Source organism: Taudactylus pleione, unplaced genomic scaffold (assembly GCF_031769625.1).
Source record: "Taudactylus pleione unplaced genomic scaffold, aTauple2 ptg000005l, whole genome shotgun sequence".
Taxonomy (NCBI): domain Eukaryota; kingdom Metazoa; phylum Chordata; class Amphibia; order Anura; family Myobatrachidae; genus Taudactylus; species Taudactylus pleione.
Genome location: NW_028284408.1, coordinates 4,332,837 through 4,359,067, shown reverse-complemented (window position 1 = coordinate 4,359,067; position 26,231 = coordinate 4,332,837). Strand labels below are relative to the sequence as shown.

Here is a 26,231-nt window from a genome sequence, read left to right as displayed (position 1 = left end):
TACAATTTGAAGACTGTATAAATTACTATACCAGTATCAGAAACACAGATGGATTTATCCGTGCTTAACTACATTAGGTGACTGTGTCCTTGGATTCAAAAGGTTTGTCATGTCATGAGATAGCTATTCCGCTCATGCAAAGAAAGTGCTTGAGTGCATATGTAATTTCCATTTCTAAGATATAACAATGCTCTTAAATCCACATGGACTCTCCTTGAGATTTTATGAATGAATATTAAATGATCTCAGCATATTTCTATATTTCATCGGTGCCAAGACTTGGCAGGCAGGCAGCAAAAAAAAAAAAATACTGGAATTGCAAATAAATATTATTGAACATAATGACAAAATTATATTAACTAGAAAAAATATATGTAAACATATATAAACAAAATTTTACTTTTTGCCAATTAAGCCTTTTCATCCCGACTTCTGGTTTGAATTCTTTTTTAGGCTTTAAGCCAAATGGAAGAGACTTCAAAGGAGGAGAACGTTGTCCTGAAAAAACTCCAGGTAGTGGTGGAGCACCCGGTGGTCCGCCCGCCATGGGAAATGGAGGAGGTGGTGGTGGGGGCGGAGGAGGCACAAGTCCAGGTAATGGTGCTGCTGGTGGCTGTGGCGGCATAGGAATACCAGAAGGTGGAGAAATTGTAGCCCCTTTTTCTGGTGCACTTCCAGGTTCAAAAGGGATTCCATACTGTGGGGGTGGGAATAAAAAATATAAATGGCAATAAATTACAAGATAAACGTGCAAATATTTGCATATATTAGTTGAACTGTTAAATGTGAATAGATACAGATGTGTTCACATACATCTTACCTCTGGGCCTGATTCAGAGCCGGACGCTCTGACCAGAGCGCTCGCTCTGAATCAGGGCCCACCTCCATGAAAATGGAGCGTCCTCCTGGACGCTCGTATAGCTGTGGGTGACCACCCACAGCTATAGCGAGCGTCCATGATGATGGTCGCGATGGTCTTTGACCATCGGGCTTGCGACAAGACCCTGCGGTAGGGTCTCGCTGCCGCAAGCCCAGGAGTGATTTTGGCTCTATCATGGGAACGCCTCCGTCTGGCAGCCACGCCCCCGGCACGCCCAACAAAGGGGGCGTGCTGTCAGTCACCATCGACAGCACGCCCCCTTTGGTGCGAGACCCCGAAGGACGTATTTCTCGTCGCTCGCCGGGTCTCACGCATGTGCACGACGGAGCTCCCTTCGTCGTGCACATGCGCAGTCTAACAACATCGACCCGCTAGCGAGCGATCTTTGCTCGCGAGCGGGTCTGAATGACCCCCTCTGTGCGCTACATGTCAAGTAAAAACATATTGCGTGAGCACAGTGTGACTCTGTAGTGCAGAGCGATTGTATATTGTGGCATCACTTTGTGAATATGACAAATTTGAAGGTAAAAAGTCACATGTAAAGATACTCAGCACTTCTGACTTTGTGGCTCTGTAGCGCCGAGCGTTTTTTCATGTGACCTTTTACCTTCAAATGTGTCGTATTCACAAGGGGATGCCACGATATAGGCATGCCACATATAATTTTAGTCAGCTGCTTGCAAGTAAGTCATTTGAAGATAAGTTGCATGGAAAAAGATGCTCAGTGCTACCAAGCCGCACGTCGCTTACACGTTATGTTTAACCTGACTTGTAGCGCACGGAGGTGAGATACATGTGGACACATCTGTATATTGAAGATATTCTTAATAAAACAGATTTGGGATACATATAGTAAATCTTTATTTAAAAAAATATGAGATATGGTAAGAACTTACCCTTGTTATCTCTATTTCTACGAAGTCCATAGGGTTCCACAGGATACCTTGGGGTATAGGTGTGACGTCAGTCGCAGGGCACCAAAGAGTTAAGCTTTCAGCCTCCCAGGATGCACTAGGTCCCCCTCCTATACCCCGCCCCCGAGCCAAGGCACCTCAGTTAGTTACCAAGCCATAGGCCGGAGGAGGAGAAGGAAGAGAGAGAACAAAGATCTGGACACATACAAGAATCACATTCTCACCAGAGGGAGATGGAAAACCGGTGACCAGAGCAAAGCCCATCTGCAGCACAGGTGCGACAGGGCGGGAGTCCTGTGGAACCCTATGGACTTCGTAGAAATAGAGATAACAAGGGTAAGTTCTTACCATATCTCATATTTTCTACTTCAGGGTCCATAGGGTATCCACAGGATACCTTGGGGATGTCCCAAAGCAGTATCCTTTAAGGGTGGGGACGCTCCTGTGCAGAAAGGAGAATCCGCCGCCCGAAGGAAGCATCCTGAGAGGCGAAGGTGTCAAACCTGTAATACCTCACGAAGGTATGGACAGAAGACCACGTAGCAGCCTTGCAGATCTGAACTGCCGAGGCACCACGTCGAGCTGCCCACGAAGGACCCACAGACCTAGTGGAATGAGCCTTCAGAGAAGGAGGGACCGGTAGGCCTTCATGAAGATAAGCTTCAGAAATAGCCATACGGATCCAGGCTGCCAAAGTTTGCTTTGAAGCAGGCCAACCCTTTTTACGGAAGCCAAAGAGGACAAACAAAGCGTCCGACTTCCTAAACGAAGAAGTGCGGTCAACATAAGTCCTTAAGGCCCGCACAACATCCAAAGAGGCCTCACCCACGGAAAGACCCGGTGAGTTAAAGGCCGGAACAACTATTTCCTCGTTAATATGAAACTGGGAAACAACTTTGGGAAGAAACTCGGGCCGAGTGCGGAGCACTACCCTGTTCCCATAAAAAACCAAGAAAGGGGGTCTACAAGAAAGAGCCCCTAACTCAGAAACACGTCTGGCCGAAGCAATGGCCAGAAGGAAAACAGTCTTAGCTGTTAGCCATTTAAGATCCACTGAGCCCAGTGGTTCAAACGGCGGTCCTTGGAGAACCCTCAGGACCACAGCCAAATCCCAAGGCGCCACAGGTGGAACAAAGGGCGGCTGAATGCGGAGAACACCCTGCATAAAGGTGCGCACATCCGGGATTGTAGCAATCCTACGGTGAAACCAGACAGATAGGGCCGAAACCTGTACCTTCAAAGAAGCAAGGCGAAGCCCATGATCTAGTCCCGCTTGCAGGAAGGCGAGAATCCGAGACAGACGAAACTCCCGCGGTGCATAACCTCTCGGTCGACACCACTGGAAGAACGTATGCCACACGCGATGGTATATCCTCGCGGAAGACGGTTTCCGAGCTCGTAACATGGTACGCACCACCGAGCTGGAAAACCCCCGGGACCTCAGCATGGCCGTCTCAACAGCCACGCCGTCAAAGACAGCCGAGTCAGGTCCGGGTGAAGGCAAGGACCCTGAGACAGAAGGTCCGGTCGTAGCGGCAACCGCAGAGGAATGTCCACGGACAGACCCTGAAGGTCTGAGAACCAGTGCCGTCTGGGCCACGCGGGAGCTATCAACAGGAGCGTCCCTCCTTCCTGTTTGAATTTCCGGATTACCCGTGGAAGAAGGGAGACCGGAGGGAACAGGTATGCGAACCGGAACGTCCACCGGACGGACAGAGCATCCACCAGAGACGCCCCTTCGTCTCTTGTGCGAGACCCGTACACCGGCAACTTGTTGTTGTGCCGGGACGCCATGAGGTCGATTTCTGGAAGACCCCACCTGTCCACCAGTAGTTGAAAAACGTCCGGGTGCAGGGACCATTCCCCCGGATGAACGTCCTGGCGACTTAGAAAGTCCGCCTCCCAATTGAGCACTCCTGGGATGAAGACCGCTGATATGGCCGGAAGATTGCGCTCCGCCCAAACCAGGATCCGAGAGACCTCTACGAGAGCCGCCCGACTGCGAGTTCCTCCTTGCCTGTTTATGTAGGCCACGGTGGTAGCGTTGTCCGACTGGACCTGCACCGGGCGACCCTGGAGAAACCGCTGTGCCTGCTGGAGAGCATTGAAGACCGCACGGAGTTCCAAGATATTTATTGGAAGCTCCGCTTCTGTCGGCGTCCACCTGCCCTGGAACAAGTGTGGACCCGAAACTGCTCCCCAGCCCCGAAGACTGGCGTCCGTTGTCAACAGGACCCAATTTGGAACCCAGAACGGACGTCCCTTGTTGAGGTGGGTCGTCTGTAACCACCACGTAAGGGACAGGCGAACCTCCTGGGTGAGCACAATCGTCTGGGACTTCAGAGACTGAGTCAGCCCGTTCCACTTGGACAGGATCAGGTGCTGCAGAGGTCTGGAGTGAAACTGGGCGTATTCCACCATGTCGAACACCGACACCATGGAGCCCAGTAACCTCATCGCCGAGTGTAAGGACACCCGGCGGCTGTGCAGACAACTGCGCACCCTTGACTGTAAAGCAGAGATCTTGTCCTCCGTCACGAAGATCCTTTGCTGTCCCGAGTCCAATAAGGCTCCAAGATGCAGAATCCTCCGAGACGGGATTAGAGTGGACTTCTGCCAGTTGATTAGCCAGCCGTGCCGTTGCAGCAGTGCAATGGTCAGGTCCAAGTGGCGTAACAGGAGCTCTGGAGATCCTGCCACCAATAACAGGTCGTCCAAATACGGCAACATGCGGACTCCCTGCAGCCGCAGAGAAGCCGCCATGACCGCCATCACCTTGGTGAAAACACGTGGTGCTGTTGCCAGGCCAAAAGGTAACGCCCGAAACTGGAAGTGGTCGCTGCTGATTGCAAACCTGAGGAACTGTTGATGGCGCCAAAGAATAGGGACATGCAGGTAAGCGTCCTGTATGTCCAATGACACCAAGTAGTCCCCAGGTTCCAGCGCCAGAATGATGGACCGTAGGGTCTCCATCCGAAACTTCGGGACCCGCAAAGACTTGTTGAGTGCTTTGAGGTTGAGAATCGGACGATATGACCCATTGGGTTTCTGTACCAAAAATAGATTTGAATAGAAACCCTGGCCCCTCTGGGAGAATGGAACCGCCACTATAACTCCAGCCTGGAGCATAGTGTGCAATACCTTCCGCAGCTCCGTAGCCTTGTTCCGGTCTGATGGGAGACCCGTGGTGAAGAAGCGAGCCGGGGGTCTGTGCCGGAAGGAGAGGGCGTATCCGTGGGAAACCACCTCCAGAACCCAAGTGTCTGTCGTAGTGGTCGACCAACACTGGGCGAACTGTAGCAGGTGGCCTCCCACCCTGGGATCCCCCAAAGGGAGGCCCGGACCGTCAGGCCGCAGGCTTGTCATCTGGCTTGGGGGCCGGACGTCTGGTACTCCATGCCTGCTTCCGGGGCTTGACCGATTTCTTAGGGCCAGCCTGCCGAGGAAACAACTGTGGTTTGGGCCTGCCCTGGGCCCTAGATGACCGAAAGGACGATGGTCCCGAACCAGAAGGAGCAGCGGCCGACGGGAGACAGGCAGATTTGGCTGCCGCCAGCGTGGCCACAATCTTATCCAGATCCGGACCGAAGAGAACTTCTCTGGTAAACGGCAACGCTTCCAGACCTTTCTTGGAATCTGCGTCCGCCTTCCAGGATCGCAGCCACAAGGTGCGACGAGCAGCTACCGCTGCTGAAGAAATTCTAGACACCAGAGTACTAATGTCTAGAGCCGCCTCGTTGATGTAGGTGGCCGAATCACGGAGATTGCCAATCAACTCCGCCTGATCGGCCGGACAGTCGGATTCAAAAGAAGCCTCTAATGAATCCGCCCAGCGCTCCATCGCTCTGGCAACCCAGCAAATGGCCATAGCCGGCCGTGCTGCCCCCCCTGCAAGGGAATAAGCAGACTTCAGGCAGATTTCTACCTTGCGGTCCGTAGCATCCTTAAGGGAGGACATGGATGGCATCGGCAATGTGGCACTACGGACAAGACGGGTCACGTGAGAATCCACCTGTGGAGGGGATTCCCACTTCGCAAAATAATTATCCGCGAACGGATAAGCCACCGCCAGGCGTCTCTGCGGCTGGTATCTTTTGCCAGGTTGTTTCCACGCCTCCTCTAAATGGTCCACCAACTGACCCGAAAGAGGAAAGACTGTGGCATCGCCCTTCACATCTTTGAAAAAGGCATACTTAGATTTAGCCGCTGGGGGAACTTCGTCCTCAATCACCAAGGCTGTGCGGACCGCCCGAATAAGTCCAGGAATATATACTTTGGACTTAGCATCAGCGTCCTTAGTATGGAGAGGTTCCTGATCGTAAGGATCTAGAATCTCCCCATCATCAGACGTCCCTTCGTCATCCTCATAAGGAGCGGACAGAGACGCCACCGGCCTTTTATGAGACCGCATCACAGACTCCCCTTGCAACACATCCGACAAGTGCTGTACAGAACTCGTCAGGGAGTTAACCCACGCTGGCTCCTGAGAACCCGGGAGCGGGGAAATAGGGAGACTGTGGGGTACCACCAATTGTCGTGGGAACCCCTGCATGGGTGACGACACCACAGACTGCTGGGACAAACCCATCGGAGTAAACGCGGGCTGCGGAGCTAACTGGCCCACTAAAGCTGTTAACGCCTGAGCGAAACAAGCCCAGGGCGGCTCCTGTACCGGTGCTGTAACCGTAATAGGCCGCGCCATGGACAAACACTGCCGGCAAAGGCCCTCCGCGCTACCCTCCCCCTCCGCTAACGGTACTTTGCACGTGGTACACTGTAGCCGGAGGGGAAAATCACTTTCAGACATGATGGCACCACGTATGTGACCTCTCTCACCAATTAAGTATTAAATAGGCGAGAGACCACCCTGCAGCACCGCACCGCAAGGGCTTTAGCAGAAAGAACAGGGACAGTAATAAAGCTGACAGTTTAGAGAAGAAAAGTTACAGGCAGCAGCGCTAGCACAGTCACATACAATGCAGAAAAATAACAATTCCTGCACTAACAGCGCTGATCACTCAACTACACAGACACAGGGCCTGGTAGGACACAGCGCTGCATACACAGACCTGACCACAGCGGAGGAGAGGTATGCGGGGGGACCCAGACCACGATGCTTCCTTCCAGCGCTTCCAGCAGCGTTCACCATGCGTTCTGGAGAAGATGGCCGCCGAGGAGCAGAGAGGAGGCTGGCCTGGGGGAGGAGCGCTGCCACAGGACCAGTCGGCAGCATGCAGAGAGGGCTGTGTGCAGCGGGGGAGGCGCCGGCTGTGAGACAGGGAAGGCGCGCTCCCCTGGCATGCATTTAACCCCTGGGACGCCGCAGCGCTACCGCTCTGCTGCGGTCCGCTGTCCCAGGGGGTAGTGGAAGCGCAGGTTGGTCGCCTGGCTCCACGCTGCAGCCAGTCCCCAGGGAGCCCCCTGCCTGGGGACTTAGGACCATGTGATCAGCGGGGACCCACCGCGGGACCCCGCTGCTTACCTCTGTCCCCCTTGAATCCGGCCATGGTCCGGAGCATCTGGGGTCACCGCTAGCTGTGACCCCAGACGCCCACCAGCATCCCCGGATCAGTACCGGCGTTCTGGTACCGGCGGGGTGTAGGGAAGACAGCATGGACGTCAGGACTGACTGTCCATGCTGTTCATCCAGTTGTGCAGCCACAGCTGCATGAAGAATAAGCTTCAGGGGCTCTTCTAGCCCCCACTCCAACAGGTGCACCCGACTCCGGCCGGGCACCAAACTAAACTGAGGTGCCTTGGCTCGGGGGCGGGGTATAGGAGGGGGACCTAGTGCATCCTGGGAGGCTGAAAGCTTAACTCTTTGGTGCCCTGCGACTGACGTCACACCTATACCCCAAGGTATCCTGTGGATACCCTATGGACCCTGAAGTAGAAAAAACCATTATATATATATATATATATATATATAAATATATATTTTTTTTCTTTTCATCTAAACATCAGGTTACCAGATTACATGTCTAGAAAGGAAATAACATGTTTTGTCATGTTTCAATCTGTTTACTTTTTGAAATTGAAAAATTATCAGAAAATATTCCTCTCCACACGGCAGGTTATCTCTCACTGCAGGTTACAAAGAGCCGAAGGTTCAACAAAATAGATTGCTTGAGGAATAATTTCCTGCGCAGAGACAAAGATCAGTGATGAATGCCAAATCCACAAGCTGAAGAGTCTACCCTCTGTGGTTAATTACTTACAACAAATGAGACACTGAGAGCAAAACCTAAATGAAACATATTTAATTAACATAAGACTTAGCAAAAAAACAGATCAATTAAAGTTCACACATGGCTAATTAATGACTTTCTATAATACTTTTTGAGCCATAAAGTGGAACCTATGAATAAGAAAATTGATAGTAAACAACTTCAGGAGGGTGCTGAGAAATCTGAAATCCTACTCTTGTTTGAAAGGTATTAAGTGGAATTTGTTTCAACAGTCATGTTCTTGTATTCAATAGATTCATTTAACATGGTCCATTACCTGGGATTTAAAAGCCTGTAATTCTGCTTGAAGTTCATTGATTTTTCCTTCATTTTTCTGCAATTGGGACTGAGTCTCTTGGCGAATTGTAAATTCTTCTTCATACTGAAAAGTACAAAAATATCTAGTGTCACTTTCCAAATCTGTTCCCATTAACCTTCTATTTCTGTTCATCTATATGTAAAGCAAGCAAGATCATCTTCTCTTTGTATGTAAAGTACATATTTTCAAACACATGATGGTGTCAAAACACTGCAAAAGCCACACAATGTACCGATGTGCATATAGTACACCCTGTAAAGGCATTTTTTATCTTAGCGTAAGCTAATACTAGTCTCTGTAGGCTTGGCTGTACCACAGTGTCACATGGAGGACCTACAAAATGTAATACATAAAAAGGCATTTGAAGCCTAGTAAAAGTAAAATATAGTTGTACATTATACAGACTTCCCACTCACGCTGGATTTCAGATACATATGATAAAGAAATATCAGCGTAAAAGCCATTAGCATATGTAGTTACACTAGTGTTATACTTTACAGAACGAGCGTTACATGCAAATGGACATATATATGCAATAACTGTGTTAACTATGAGACTTAACTGCAGAGCACAATGCTACAGTTACTAAGTATTCATCTGAATTGTGACAATAAAGTAAGAGAATTATGCAGAGGAGACACACACAGCATGCTTTCCTTCATATCCAAACAATGCATGAACTAACGCAGAAGGAAAAATAAATAACAGAGGAAAATGTAGCCGTTATGTATAAGTATTCGCTAAGGCCATCTAAGTTTTTTTAGAACACTTAATATATTCCAATGGGAATATACTTATATCGTATATATATCTATAAGATGGCTAAAAATATTAGAACAAATTACGGCCATCTTATACATAAACGCGTATGATTTATGATCTTTTCGCCCTGGGTCACTAATGTAAGAAACTCCTCCAACTTATGTGTTACTTATACGTTACTTGCCTAGATGCTCCAATGCACTAAATATGAAAAGTAGAACTTGTGAAAGGAGGGAAGGATCACACACAGTTTTGGTGTGCTCATCCTTCTTTCACAAGCTCCCGGGGTGTCCATGCTGTATGATGCAGGAAAAAAAAGAAAGAAAGAAATGAGATAGAGATAATTTATATATATATATATATATATATATATATATATATATATATATATATATATACACACATACACATGTACACTGCATACAGCATTGGTATATATACTGTATATAATTTTTGTCAATTTACATTGTTTCATTTGCAGAAAGAAATATTTTTTGGACTAGACATCTAATATTTATGCTTTTTATTATTAAAACATAATCGTGCTCATTGTTCAAATGGAAACAAAAACAAGATAAATGTGCATCTCCCTATGCCCATGACATTCTGAATCATGGAGACAGATTAAAAACAGAAGAGATTAAGTCACATATAGTAAAAATAAATCTCCAATAATGAAGAGGTTTCACTGCATTACTGTCTCATTGTTGAGAAAAGAAACATCCTGTGGAGTCTCCGAGATTCATGGGAATTGAAAGAATTGAAATGCCAAAGACTGAGAAATCCATACTGTGTTTACATCTTAGGATAAAAGTAAATTGGATATGACAAATGGCAGCTTCATAAAAAATAGGATTTTGCTTTACAGTGAATTATATTCTGCGTATGCTTTATTGTTACTGGTATTGACATAGTGAGGCATACATTAGAATATATGTATGAATGCAGAGATTCCAGGTCCAGTCATTTGGCACTGTGGCTACACACCAGAACATTCAGGATTATTTGAAAGTACAGAATTTATGAAGAACAGAGAAAAAAATATGATGAATGATATATGATTTATTGTTATTAGCGACTGTGTGCATCATTTGGTGTCTTATGTACAGCTGAATTGGATCCTATTGCCATTCTACATGCACTTTATACAGTATGTGACATTTTATTGGCTATCAAAATAGAGCCGATGTCATAATGGGCCAACCACCCTTCCCACACCCTAGTAATAAAGACAATAGTACATACCTTTTTGTTCATTTCCAGATATCGTTCTTCAAATTCTTCAGTCTTTGCTTTGTCAACACAGACATCTAAAAAATAAGAGGAAAATACAAGAACATGATTGCTATCGGCGAAAATAAGACAGAGCGGCATGGTCAAGTTCCAACAATTCAGCTGAGCCAATGCCTGGAAGACTTACCCAGCAAGTAACTAAAATCCACTTCTAATCTTTTTCTGTATGTGAAATCAGGATCTACACCACTTCGATGTAAAACTATTTGGGATACACACTCTTCAATTATTTTGAAATACTGTGGTCTTAGGAAGAAGAAAACATGAATAAATAAAATGATCAATAAATGAGTTCAGAGAAAGAAAACTGTTGTTACTAAAAGCAAAATGTTCCCAGAAAACGAATTTTTAATTTAAGTGCTCATATAAGAAATCTAAATATAATCCAAACATTCTGCAACACTTTATGCTGTATATCATTTGAAGAAAAAAAACAGATAATCCATCAGGCCACCATGCAGGAGCCAGTGGATCCTGGGGAGCTCTGTTTTCTCTAGTCAGATATATGGGTTTTATTGGACAAACAAAGAGGGTCAAAGGGAGCCTAAACCAATATTATACCAAGGGCTTCATGGAATGTATTTTAATTCAGATGGAACTGGTGCTGTAATGACGACACTGGTTTTTAGTGAAGTCGCATTCAAAACAGCTATTTACAGTAGGTAGTAAGTTACTACATATAATATGAACCACAAGATAAGCAATACAATGCACACCTGACACTTCAAGTAAAGCACTTTCATCAAAACGCTTTGTGGCTCAAATGAAGGGCTCCAGGAACAACAACAAACTTTTATTGAACGTACCAAAAATGAATATTTGCATGTGGGCACTCACTCAATACCACTTACATTGCGAACATCCAAAAAGGCATAATTACCATTGTATTGAAAGTAGTGCTAATCAATTGCCCAGGGAACAGTGAATAAATTATCTATATAATAAGTAGATAATCCAACAAAGTATACATTATGAATAATATATTTTTTTTAAAGTTCAAAACACAATATTCACCTAACTCTTATGATCAGATGAATGCATTTATACTGCAAACACATTCCAATTAATCCCCATACAATCCCTCTAAACTGCACAAATGGAAACTTGTCTTCATTGTGAAACGTGAATAGGCCACAGGTGTTTGGAACGCCATCCTCTTGTTGCCTTACACTATAAAGTCTAATAAGTGTATTACTGTAAGCCTCTCTCTAAGCTTTTTTATTTAGCTGGTTTTGTGCTGGGAATTAGTTTAACTTTATTTCATGATGAGAGCACTTATTTGAGCATTATGTACTCACGCATGCATTATAGCAACTAAACTGATTATGCAAAACATTACATGCAAAACCGGAGTAATGAAATACGAATATGGAAAACATGTTCTATCCCATGTGCCGATTATTAGAGAACAGTAAAAATACAAAGAAATAGCATCATGATAACAAAAAGATTTGTTATAACAGGCTTAGAAAATCATCACATTGACATAACTGATGAACTCAAAATTAAATAACTGAGGATGGAAAAGAAACCATGTGAGGAGGGTGGATTTACTACAAGCAGATATTTACATAAATGTAATCTAAATAATTCCCTATAATAGCTATTCTTGTGTCAGATTTAAAAAAAAAAAAATCCTGTTACCACAAGTGCAAGGTATAAATCCAAATTAACACATTGTAGGAAAATTCAAAGGATTAAATTAGAAATCAAGCCTACTCATCGCCTACAACTTTCTCTGTACTTTCAGCTGCTGCTAATTATCTAAACACGGCAACTGTTTATCTGAGAAATGCCCATAGGAGGGAGAAAAAAACTTAAATAATTGTTTTCACCTTAAAAAATAAATACTATTGGAGACTAGAAAATTAAACATCATTCTTATAATAAATTAATCATAATAGCGCAAGGCCTGTGTTTCCATTATCTATTATTTTTATTGATCTTACTTTCTGTCAGTGGAGTAAAAAAAATACACAAACCCAATATAGCAAACATGATCAGTGATCGCAAAATATGCACTATAGTGCGTTTTTACGTGATACATGAAGTGAGGGACTCAGTTTTTAAAAGGTTGCGAGTCCCTCCCTTGTGTGCTCGCCGCAGGGCAGCCACTCACTGTGATGCTGCCGGCGGTGACTGACTGCTGCAGCGCACATACAGCGGTTGCAGCAGCCAATCACTGTCGGCAGTACTTCGTCCTATAATCCCCGTCGTTGGAACCTCGTCCTCCAATACTGAATGGTGGGCTCCTCGTCCCCCAATCACAGCCAGCGGCGCCTCATCCTCCAATCACCGCCGGCAGCGCCTCGTCCTCCAATCACCACTGGTAGCATTTATGAACCAATCACAGACGGCGGTGTCTCATCATCCAATCGCCACCAGCTGTGTGCACTGTGTTCCACCTGATCTCCGCACTGCTTCCGGTTTGTTGGATCGTGCTTCCTCCTAGCTAGTGAATTGATCCCCTTCAGTAGAGGTATCCTGAAGTCATCCTTCATCCGTGTGACTGCAGTATCACTGTATCTGGCAGCAGGTAAATGGTATTTATATTTATAGTAGCACAGGAGCAGAGAATAGTGTCCTAATGTTATTTTTATACAGAGGAGCATTCTCTAATGCAATGTAGTGCCCTGTTTGATTACATGGAGATACTGACTTGTGTCCTATTATAATAGTGGAGCAAACTATTGTACCCCTTCTGCTCTCCTGTGTAGTTTCCTCTCCCACCCCTGTGCCGCCTGTTCTCCTCTTCCCTTCTGCTCTCCTGTGTACTCTGACCTCCCACCCGTTCCCCTCCCCATGTCTGTACCCCTTCTGCTCTCCTGTTCAACCTCTTACCCTCTCTCCATGCCTGTACTCATTCTGCTCTCCCGTGTACTCTCCAGATCCATTGTGCCCCCTCTTACCCTCTCCCCATGTCTGTACCCCTTCTGCTCTCCTGTGCCCCCTCTTACACTCTCCTCATGTCTGTACCCCTTCAGCTCTCCTGTGCCCTCTTACTCTCTCTCTCCATGTCTGTACCCATTCTGCTCTTCTGTGTACCCTCCAGATCCATTGTGCCCCCTCTTACCCTCTCCCTATGTCTGTACCCCCTTCTGCTCTCCTGTGCCCCATCTTACCCTCTCCCCATGTCTGTACCCCTTCTGCTCTCCTGTGCCCCCCTCTTACTCTCTCTCCATGTCTGTACCCCTTCTGCTCTCCAGTGTACTTTCCCCTCCCATCCGTGCCCCCTGTTCCCTTCTCCCCATGTCATTCTCAGTGCAATATATGCGCTATAGCACATCTTTACACACTACAGGCAGTGAGGCATAAATAGTGATAGGACCCAGAAACGGTGGAGTAGGACCCACATTTTTTAAAGTGAGGAGTCCCTGGGACCCACATCTTTTTTCAATCAGCGCGATCACTGATGATGGTTCAGTACATGTTGACCATTTCATTTATGATTAGTCTGGGGGCTAAGTATATGGACATTGACACAATTTTAATATTTTCAGCTCTGTACGCCACAATGCATTTTAAATGAAACAATGGAGATGAAATTAAAGTGCAGATACACTGCTTTAATTCACAGGGTTGAACAAAAATATTGGATTTATTATTTTATTTTATTTATTAACAGTTTCTTATATAGCGCAGCATATTCCGTTTCGCTTTACAATTGGAAACATTGATAGAACAAAGGCATTGATACACAAGGATAGGTATGAAACATTTAGGAATTTCAACTTTTATGCACTATTTTCAGGGGCTCAAATGTAATTGGACAAATTAACAATCAATTACAGTCTATGGGGGATGTACTAAAGCTGCGATAAAGTGATAGCTTATCGCGGCTCTGTGCACTCCTGTTTTTTTGTGCAATCCAATTGCAAGAGTCATGATGCGGCATTCGCACAATACTTGCTAGTTTTACCAGAGATAAGTATAGGTGAAAATGCGGAAATCTACCTGTATCTAAAAAAAAATTAAATAAAAAGCAAAATGATATAGGATAACAGTATAAAAGAGCATTAGTGGTCATAATAAAAGTATTTGGGGTTCTTAAATTGTGTCAAATGGCAGCTATATGCATTTTTCTAAAATAGTCAAATAATGATACAAAGCAAGTGTTTTCTTGCAAAATAAATAATATTTTTAAATTGGGGTTCACTAAAATGCATATAAGTATATATTTGTGCCATTTAAAGCCACTTTTAAAAACCTTCAAAATATGCCTCTTACACCCACCTGCAATCTTAAAAACCAGTCTCATTCATATAGCACCCCATATACCTGTCCCACATCAATTAACCCATTTTCCTCCATTTGACACTTTATCACCCCTAAAAATGACATGTCATTATTTGCCAAATTAAGCTAATTATTTTTTGTTTGCCTAATTAGTCATTATGGAGGGTGTCCCAGTGGTTCTGAACCAAGTCCCGACATTTTTACCTTAAAATGGGGATTTTTTCCAACTCTTCACCTGCTCAGGAGAAGGTGAAAACTAATTTGCAAAAAATTCTATGGAGAATCCACACCTGCGAATTCCGCGGCTAACAGGATTGCACAATAATAATAGGCCATAGCAGAATATTCCACTTTTTGCCTTAAAAAGCTTCTGGGTAACTTTCTCAGTATCTGTACTGACGTGCTGTCCAATCAACTTGGCTGATTCTGAGCAGACAGTATATCCCTATATACAGGTTCAGTCTCCCATATCCAAAATGCTTGGGACCAGGGGTATTTTGGATATCGGAATATTCCGTATTTTGGAATATTTGCATAAAATAATGCAATATCTTGTGAATGGGCCCCAAATCTAATCACAGAATGCATTTATGATTTATATACACCTTATACAGAATGCAGGTAATTTTATACAATATTTTCAATAATTTTGTGCCTTAAAGAAAGTTTGTGTACATTGAGCCATTAAAAAGCAAAGGTTTCACTATTTTAGTCATGCTAAAAAAATTCTGTATTTCGGAATATTCCGTATTTTGGAATATTTGGATATGGGAGACTCGACCTGTACTTCAGAATTCATCTCAAAGCTACTGTCATATCAATAAATACTAGTGAGCCAGTGCCATTGGAAGCCACGCATGTTCATGCCGTCACACTGCCTCCACCATGTTTTATAGATGTGTGATATGCTTCAGATCATGATTCTTTCCAAGCCTTCTACATAAGTTTTTTTTCATCCCATCATTCTGGTACAGGTTTGATTTTAGTTTCATCTGTAAAAATGTAAAAATAATGCTGTCCAGAACTGGGCTGGGTATTTTAGTTTGTTTTTTTTGCCAACTCTAATCTGGCCTTTCTATTCTTGAGGTTTATGAATGATTTGCACCTTGTGATGAACTCTCTGTATTTGCTCTTTTCTTTATGGTAGGTTTGGATAATGATATACAAGAAAAAACTGCATCCTCTGCGCTAATTAAACAAAACTGTCAAAATATATTGAAAAATAACTCCACATACTGTATGTAAAAAATATATGTGGGATTTATTAAAAGAGGCAACTAGTTTCAACTAGTTTCTGTTTCAACTAACAAACAGAACCAGCACAAGAGAAACTGTGCTAATAGATGCAAAATACCCATATAAATACCAGTATGGCAAGAATAAGTTATGGTTAAGAAAAACAAAAAAATACAGATTTAATAAAAAATATATATAAACAATATTAATAGGGTTGACTATAAAATCAGTGTCTTGCAACTGATAATAAATAATCCAAGTCACATATATACCCTAAAAAATATATATATTTTATGCTGGTAAAGAATATATGAAACGTTTTTATAGTTGGTCCCATTGATTTCAATGGTTAAAAATGGAAAGAGTCTCCTATGGCTAAAAGTATGTTTGTGGAACCACAAGTCCCAACAGTATATGAACAGGCACATACTAAATGAATAAAGGAAGTTGATGATTTTACTAGATTATCTGGATAAAGCGAAGTGCTCCCAGGTCCAACATGCAAGGGGGTTACCCACTTGGTGAGCTGATCTTTATTTCGGCGCCCCCACTGACGCAGCACTACCAGTCCAGACGAACGAGTGGTGCAGTCAGCACCGCTCTACAATGAGCTCCAGGCTTGCACCAGTGAAAACCTTTGAGAGTGAAACAAGTGGCTCAAGTATCCAATAATAGTGTGGTGTATGTCCTCTGACTAGTTTTGCCCCAAAATAGAGGCATATTCAAAGAAATATGGTGAAAATCTGATAATGCATGGGAGCAAATGACAATTGACCTTTTGTTCCCAAACACTGGAAAACAGACTATAATGGACGTTCAGACAAATTGGTTAAACCTGATTAATTTAACCAATTTGGAAGGACTGTTTTTGTCTATTGTCCGACATTGGATAGCAAAGGGTCGATTGTCATTTGCTCCTATACATTACCAGATTTTCATTCCAACCATCCAGATTGGACAGATAATTTTATAATGTGTACCTAGCCTAAAGGCACACATCCACTAAAAGACCTCAAAACAACTGCACGATTACGACATTGTAATTGTGCAGTTGTTTGTCAGTCTGTGATGTGCCTACACTGAACGAGCAGTCATTCAGTAAAGGCACACAATCATCTGAAAACATGTTGAACCTGACGTTATCGTCAGGTTGTACAACATATTTGTACGATGATAGATGTCTAAACGACCAGCGAGCGCGTGCATCGCTGGTCGTTTACGACTTTTTTTTTTTAAATGATTTTGAAACGATTGAACGATAACGTTATAACGTTGTCACTCAATTTAATAGTCTAGTGGATGTGTGCCTTAAGGATGACATGTTTCACTTGCATTGAGGGCTCCTTTGACTGCATGTTATGGGTTCACATCACCAGCTTCCCAATGCAAATGTCACACTTATAATTAACACCAGACCTTTTGCCTGCTTAATTAAGAGATAATGAAGGAATTGTTGACACCTGTCCAACAAACAGCTTTTGAGTCAATTGTGTAATTACTAATGGTCCATTGAAAAAGAGTTGGCTACATACAGTATTAAACAGCTGTAATTCCTAAACCATTCCTCCAATCTGGATGGGATTAACCTCAATTTAAAGATGATAGTCTGCACTTTAAAACTTTTCATTATCTAATTTAAACTCGAATATGTTTTGGTAAGGTCTCACGAGAACGCCAAGTGCTTTTCCGTCCTTTACTTATACTGTTTTCTACTCCATATTCCTTACAACAGCACCTAACCCTTTACTTCTGCCCCCCTGCTACTGATGCAGCAATGTTCATATTATTATTATCCTTTATTTACATGGCGCCACAAGTGTTCCGCAGCACCTTACAGAGTACATAAAATAATAAGTTCACAAGAAACTAGTAACTTACAGTACATTACAGTGCAGGACAAGGACATGGTTTATATACATTGCTGCAATAGCGATTAAAACACTCACAATAAGCAGCAGGGAATTGGCAGTCACGTGTTAGGTGCCCTTGTGGGGAGTAAAGAGTAGAAGAAAATGTAAAGAGAAGCACATGAGGGAAGAGGTCCCAGCTCGTGAGAGCTTACATTCTAAAAGGGGAGGGGCAGACAGACAGGTGTGACACAGAAGGGGAAGATAGGGAGGAAAGAGCATGAGGTGGGTTAGGATGAGAGCTGGAAGGACTTGATGAAGTAGTGGGTCTTGAGAACCTGTTTGAAGATTTGTAGAGAGGTGGAGAGTCTACACCATGTACTTGTCCTGCAATGTCTTGTTCTGTACGTCACTGTTCTCTTGTTCTGTTAAACTATTTATGTACTTTGTTAGGCGCTGCGGAACCCTGGTGGTGCCATATAAATAATAATAATACAGATAATATAATAATTGTGTCAGTGTCCAAATATATATGGACCTAACTGTATGTATATCAGAAACACTTAGTAATAAGGTTTGAGATGGCACAAATGTCCCCATGCCATTCCGATTGCACATTACCAATTAAATTAAATGTCCCAACCAGTGATTACTCTATTGTGGACAATTTGTACATATGATTTAAGGATTATCCAATCCATCTAATGGCAGGCACAGGAATAAAAAAATCAAGTGGCATATTTGATAAGTGTAAGGTTTTCAAAGCTGACGGTTTTCGGCAATAATGCGGCAAATAAATCTGCAATGATATTGGTTTATTATTCAATATTATTGCAGTTTTAACAATTATTTATTATGTGAATGCTATCAGCACAAATCACGAAGGAAAGCCCTGCTTGTTTCCCAGCAAGTTAGCACTTATATTGTCTGTTTTGAGAATGAAACCCCAACAATAGAAGTGCAACATACATGGATACATATATATACTGTTGGCAATAGAGGGTTGAATCTCATCAGGCCACGCAGCTGTTGCTTTAGCTAGTGTGGCTATTGTTACGGCTCTGGAAATACTCTAAGTTGTTCCTTTATCACAAAGCCTCATTCCAGGGGCGTATCTACCCATTGACCAAGATGGCACTCGCCAGCGGCGCTGAACAAAGGGGGGGCGCCGCCCGGCAATGCCACCAGTAGCCAAGGGGTGGACAAGTCCACCGGGCCCCACAAGTGTAGGGCAGACTGCAGTGAGAGTGGTCTGCCCTACACAGTTTACAAACAGACAGCCGCGCTGTGTGTTTGTAATAGCAGCCAGCTAATGAGAGTCTTCCTGACTCTCATTAGCTGCTGCGTCGTCTGCGGAGGGAGCCGGCTGGAGCTCACTCATGAGCTCCGTTGTTCTGGCTCCCCCCGCAGCATGTGACGGGAGAGACGTCATACGTCATGACGTCTAACCCATCCAGGAGGAGAGCGGGCCGGGACTCGGACAGCGGCGGTCGCATCAGGAGCGGGGACCAGGTAAGTTGAATTTTTTTTTGTTCTTTGTGTGTGTGTGTAAGCCTGACACTACAGGGGGGCACTGAAATAGGGGGTGTCCGCTACTGGGGGCACTTTATGGGGGGTGCCCGCTACTGGGGGCACTGTATAGGGGTGGCCACTACTGTGGGTATTTTAGGGGGGGTGGCCACTACTGGGGGCACTGTATAGGGGGGTCTACAACTGGCGGCACTGTATAGGGGACTACTACTGGGGGCACTGTATAGGGGGAGCTACTACTGGGGGCAATGTATAGGGGGGGCTTCTACTGGGGGCAATGTATAGGGGGGACTACTACTGTGGGCACTGTATAGGGGGGACTACTACTGGGTACTATTACTGGGGGCACTGTATAGGGGGGACAACTACTGGGTACTATTACTGTTGGTACACTATAGGGGGGACTACTACTGGGGGCAATGCAGCATAGGGGAATTACTACTGGGGGCACTGTATAGGGGGGCTACTACTGGGGGCACTGTATAGGGAGGACTACTACTGGGGGCAATGCAGCATGGGGGATTACTACAGGGGGCACTGTGTGGGGGCAATGCTGCATAGGGGGGATTACTACTGGGGCACTGCATAAGGGGGGTAGGGGGGTGCCAGTACATTACATTGCCAGGGGCGCTTGGATCCCTAGATATACCCCTACCTCATTCCACAGTCAACAACTTATATTACGATGTCCTATAAAACCCTGTAGGCGGTGTTTAACCCTTTTATTGACTGTAGGTTGAGGTTGATAACTAGATGTGGAAATAAGAAATAATTACATGCTCACATATGAGAACATTTTCTTGGAAGTAAAAGGTCACAGATGCACCTAAAATAGCTAAAGCAACATATGTTCTTTGGCAGAGTATATGTCCTTGGAATACCTTGATTTCAGGTTTGTTTTCTTTGTTTCTTTTTTTATTATTAAAAAATATATTTCCACATTAACCTTATAACAGAGGAACAAAGTTGTTGCCTATAATTAACTGGTGATTGTGTTGTGCAGGCATGCATCTAAAGTATGAGGTATCCTTTGAACTGAAAAGTATACAATTAAGAAAATTTCAAAAGTGAGGAGTCTTCTACCGTCAAGTACAAGCACATACATACAAATGAACATATAAAGGAGTATCCTACATTTGGTTAAACACACAAATAAAATAGAATTACATAAGCGTGAGCTTCATTATAATAACAGTTGCACCTAGTCACACACACACACAGACCACCACTAATGCAATTCGAGCAAAGCTCAAAAAATAATGTGTAACTTGATCGCCGAAAAAGTGGATGGTACTTAGCAAAACCCAAAGCGTCTAGTTCCAACTCTTTTGTTGCTGTATCCCCGAAGAAAGGTTGGCAGGGTCATATATCAACTAAAAATAGATTTCCAGTCAATGACAACAGACTTTTCTTCAAAGTACCATATGAGTTAGAGGAGTGGAGTCACTAGGTAAAATTCAATGAGTTCTTAGAAAAAGGATAAAGTTTCCAACTCTACCAATATGTTTGTCAGAGAAGGTGGATAACAGATGCATGGACAGATCAGAGATATCAGTTTATACATGAGTGTTTAAAAAAAAGAAAACAAAGTGAAAAATAAAAAAAATATGGTGTGCCCCTGCCCCCCTCCCCCTCCCCCTCCAAACAACAACCAGCACCAGGCTATTCAGAACCAGCCCTGGTTGCCAAAATACAGAGGACAAACAGTGAAGGGGTCCATTGTATTTAGCGCAACTAGAACTGGGCACTGATCTGGTCCTGGTTATGGAAATACAGTGGACAAAAAGAGTAGGGGGTCCCCTGTAATTTTCATAACCAGCACTGGACTGTTTCTAGTAGGGAGTGGGGTCCCCCAGCCAAAGCATTACCCCTGACCGCTAGTCAGCCCGGGCCAAAGATCCCTGGGGAGTTGGGGACCCCCTGCAATCAAGGAGTCCTCCTCTCCAAAGCACCCCAGGCCTAGGCTGATAGCCCGGGGCTATCCCCAGCCGGTGGGTGCCAGGTTGATTATGTAGTGTGGTGTATTTTAAATAGATAAAAGTATTGTCTTTTGCTGTGGAAGTACAGGTCCCAGAAAGCCTCCCCCGCATGTTGGTACTTGGACAACCACAAGTACCAGCATGTGGGGCATTACAGGCCCGCTGGGTCCTGTAGTTCCACAGCAAAAGCAATATTAAAAAACAACAGAACACACACGTAGAAAGTAAAACTTTATTGAAACATACATGCACGTACACACACTCACTCACATACTCACCTATGTAAAATATACCATAGGGTACCTGTAAAAAAAAAAAAAAAGTCCATACTCCCCTGCTTCTATGCGTGGATCACAAACCTCTTCATTCCATGTAGGAAATCCCTTATCTTGGCAAAACAAACAGATGATTCTATTCTATTTTTTAACACAGCATCTTATACGAATCCAAACGACATATCATTCAGGCATAAACACTGAACGATATGCCGGCGGATCGTTTACGAGATTGGCAGATCTTGCCTGCAGCAGGCAAGATCTGAAGATGCGATGTACGACCTGCGGGTAAACGCATTGTGATAGTGAGAGGACACTTACGATTTGGACATATTTTACATGTTTGACTTTCCGATGCGTCGAAATCTGGCAAATCATGATCAGTGCATAGTTACTAGCACCTTACAAATAGCAAATATTTTCCAATTTCTACTGCATACAAGAGCTAAGCTGTATTGTTTGACTTTACACTTGTGCAGCTTGAGTCTCACTTTTGACTCCATACTGAAGTAAAAAAATATATTTTAATTTATAGACAGGCTGATTCAGGAATATTTTCTTAGCTACACATATGTCCTTCTTGGTCTAACCTCAGTGTTATAAGTCGCTTTACACAGGGCGAATGAGAAGCTCCAGCTCCCATGCGACTCGGCCGGTACCAGGTGTCTTTTTCGCCGCAAGTGTATCGTATTCGCAATGTGACGTGAAGAAGACGCACAAGTAGACACTGCTGATTAAAATTATATGCAGCATGTGTAGATTCTGTGTGCAACAGAGTCTATAAAATTATCACTACGGAGTGGTAAACAGCCACTGACCTAATGTAGCATTTCATATGCAGATACAGCTGCAGTCGCACAGAGAACATACACATGCTGTATATCATATTAATCAAAGTCTGCTTATTCACATCGCATTGCGAACGAGGCATGTGTGGCTAAAAAGACGGACGGAATAACGCTCAGCATGAGTCAACTTGAATAGGAGTAGGCGCTACCAGTAGAGCTGTTTAACGCGACTGCAGCAACAGCGAAAGAGGACGCATCTGTACTTCCACAAAACTAATTCAACATAATATGCCCCTATACTTATTCTGCAATGTTTGTTACCAGGAAATTAAGTTTATTAATTTTTTGCTTTGTTGTATGTTATTTTTAACGTTTAGTAAAGCTTGTGTTAACATGCGATAGTATAGACTTGATTGTCGCTGTAAGTAACGCTCTAGCACACTAAGGACGAGGCGAAACACTCATAATAAAGTTGTGGTTGGTTCTATGTATCATTGTGGCTGGACCGCTGAGCTCTCCGCCCATTTTTATTATTACCGATATCAAGCTGCCTCAGCAAAGCACCGCAGGATCCTCCAGAAGTCATTATCAGCTGACCCCTGGACCCAGAAGACATTACTGGAGCCAAGTCTCTGCTAGACCACCAGGTACATTTTGTCGACATTTCATCAGTGTTGACATGATGAATGTTGATGTTGCAAGTATGTTGATATGTTGCATGTCGACAATATGACCATGTCGGTAAAATATACCACACCCTGCTTTCGGGACTCATGTTCCTACTAAAAGCCAATCTTTTGGAGCTTGGAACATTCGGACAGATCATTTTCCCCATTGAAGCCTACAGGGACTGCTTTGCCATACGAAAAAAGAGGGACAGCGGCAGATATATCAACATCTGCTACAGATTCCCATCCTTAACCGATGTGGAAACGGATGATTTCTGGGGATTTACTGCAAATCTGATTTGCTATATCTCGCTTCAGGAGAGCTCTTAACAAATGATCAGTACTTTGAAAAGTTCTCTCTTTGATACAGTAAACTCCAGTGGTCATTTAAGTGCTGGGCACGTTTGCAGAAAATGAGCAGGTGTCCCGAAGGATACCGCCCAAGTGCAGAACACAAAACAAGCAGATGCCTATGTTATTGTGTTTACAACAACAGTGCGAGTATAAGCTTGGGACAGCCATTGCAGTAAATCCCAAGGATTAAAGTGGTGTTCGCTGAAAATTAAGAACTGACTAGCAAAGATTGTTCATTCCATTAAAGAGAAAAGTAAATTTCTGCTCAGACAAACATAATGTAACAGAATATAGCAGAAAACTACTTACCTTGCAAAATAATCATTTCGAATTATTAGAAGATGCTGAAGAATGGAAAGCAAATATCCTTCTGTATTTGTGTTCTTAACAGAGTTCCACAGCACACTGAAAACATCACTAGCATCAGTAATAGTGTTAAGGTAGTAAAACAGTCTCAAGGATAACTATATTTCACCAGATAGGATATAAAATGTCCTAAAGCATACCATAAGTATAGAAGAGTATCACAATATTGTCCTGAGTTAGAGAGATGCTGCATCCCCCTTGCCAATTCCAGACATTAGTACACCCAATGCCTTGTATCATACAGGCCATGTAGGGATCTCCACAGCTGGAAATGGAGGGTAATGAACAAAAATGATTCTAAATTCTGTAAAGTAATATAAATGTTTAAAGCATATACCTATATAATAAATATACAGTACATGTGTACTATTTCCATTTGCTTCATCCCATTTTAACTTCTCATTTTATGCCTCTTAGGTAAGGAAACGTGGTAGTATCCATTTAAATAAATTAAGTTTTTAAGGTTTTTATACTTTTTTTTGTTTATATGAGGTAAAAGTGGGTTATAAGACATACAGGAATGTAAACTTTTTTCCTCTTCTTAAAGATTTATTTGTAAACCACATTGGTAGTTCTCCTTCGGTGCTAGGATCACCAGGCTGCTGGGTGAGCTCACTCTGGAGCAGGCCACGTAGAACTGCCCATGCAAGAAGCAGTCCACCCTCAAGACAAACCCTGCCACCTTCTGTGACTGCCCCTGGGACTTGTTGATTGTCATAGTAAAGCAGTCCTTGAGGGGAAGCTGCAGTCTCTTGAACTCAAAGGGGTGTCCTGATGGTATGAGTGGTATGAACATCCACTCCCCGATAGCACAGCCGGTGAACACTGAGGCCTCAATGACGTTCCTGTGGAAGGCCTTTACTTGCAGAAACATCACTGGAAACCCCACTTTGAGGAGAAGCTTGTTGGCTGGGAGGCCAGGAGGGTTGACTGTGTTGAGGAACTCCACAGGGTAGTGGGACTGTCACCATTTTCACTACAGAGTGCACAGACCTGTACGCCATTTCTGTCCCTTCGAACGACTGAAGTGTGTCATTAATGATGGTGGCCGTGTCGTTCTTGGGGGTGAGAATGGCACGCGGGCACAGCCAGTGCATGGACTTTATATATATATATATATATTATATATATATATTATATATATATATATATTATATATATTTATATATATATATATATATATATATATATATATGCAATATCAGGATATATCCTTGCTGTGAGGTCTGGGTCTTCACTACTGTGCAGTAACCACTATAGATCTTCAGCAGATAATGCTCTTCACAGATGTATTAGAAATAAATCATAGTAGTCGCAAAAAGGGAAAAAATGAAAAATTATGAATAATATAGCCAATACAATTCTCAAACCACCCTTGAATTGTATTGGCTATACAGGTTGAGTCTCCCGTATCCAAATATTCCAAAATGCGGAATATTCCGAAATAGAATTGTTTTTAGCATGAATGAAATAGCGAAACCTTTGCTTTTTGATAGAACAATGTACACAAATTTTTTTAAGGCACAACATTATAAAAAATATTGTATAAAAATGCCTTCAGGCTTTGTGTATAAGGTGTATATGAAACAAATTAATTTCATATATGTACACTTTATTTGAGCCACAAAATTATTGAAAATATTGTATAAAATGACCTGCAGGCTGTGTGTATAAGGTGTATATAAAACATAAATTAATTCTATGTTTAGATTTGAGTCCCATTCCCAAGATCTCATTATGGTATGCAAAAATACAAAATATTCTGATAACCAAAATACCCCTGGTCCCAAGCATTTTGGATATGGGAGACTCAACCTGTATTATTAATTTATGTTTCCCCTTTTCAGGACAACCGTGATTTATTTCTAATACATCTGTAATGAGCATCATCTGCTGAGGATCTGTAGTGGTTATTACATTTGTATCTATGAGACGTCGGGTAAAGTCTTTTCCATTATTGTTGAAGTGTGCTGCTCCAGGATGTGCAGGAGGGTACTTTCATTTGTTTGCCATTGTATAATATTGTTTTCACTACTGTGCCTAGGTCTGCAGGGATGGTCAACCTTTCCCTCGGACTCAGAATGCGCTCCGTCCTCTATTTTGAGAAGCAGTTTGGAGAACTGCCCAGCGAAGACATCACCCGTGGACCCTTCTGTTCATCCTGAGAGTTTCCAAATGAGGGGCCACAGATATGCTGCCTTTGCACCCCACTCATTTGCCGTTAGATGTTTTTTAATCAGCATAGGCTCCTACATTGCTGTCAACATATTAGAATGGGCACTATAATAGGTAAGTCCTGCATAAATTAACATATTGTAATGTGTTAGTATTATGGATGTTAGAGACCCATCTTATGGGGTTCGCCTTGACACAGTGGATGGGCAATCATTTTTGGCCAAACTTATACCAATACACTCATTTATACCCCGTGTTAATTGTAGAGTTGATCAGGATTATTTTGACTACCAATGCTCTTAGTAATTGCACCTGCATTCTTTGTTCCCTACATTGTACTACAAGTCTTAGCATGGTACCACCTCATCTTATGTTTCAAATT

At 43.3% G+C, this 26,231-nt stretch overlaps 1 protein-coding gene across 6 annotated transcripts in view; it reads right to left on the bottom strand.

Annotated features, from left to right (window-relative positions):
* The window catches only part of DIAPH3 (diaphanous related formin 3), a 786,386-nt gene that overhangs the window by 405,676 nt on the left and 354,479 nt on the right, over positions 1-26,231 (bottom strand). For all 6 annotated transcript variants that reach the window (XM_088481432.1, XM_088481491.1, XM_088481243.1 and 3 more), the window contains 5 exons: positions 23,618-23,734; positions 10,523-10,641; positions 10,348-10,412; positions 8,299-8,403; positions 401-697 (listed from right to left, as the gene is read on the bottom strand). In XM_088481432.1, the coding sequence (XP_088337558.1) occupies positions 401-697; positions 8,299-8,403; positions 10,348-10,412; positions 10,523-10,641; positions 23,618-23,734 (703 nt within the window). The remainder of the gene's footprint in view (positions 1-400; positions 698-8,298; positions 8,404-10,347; positions 10,413-10,522; positions 10,642-23,617; positions 23,735-26,231) is intronic.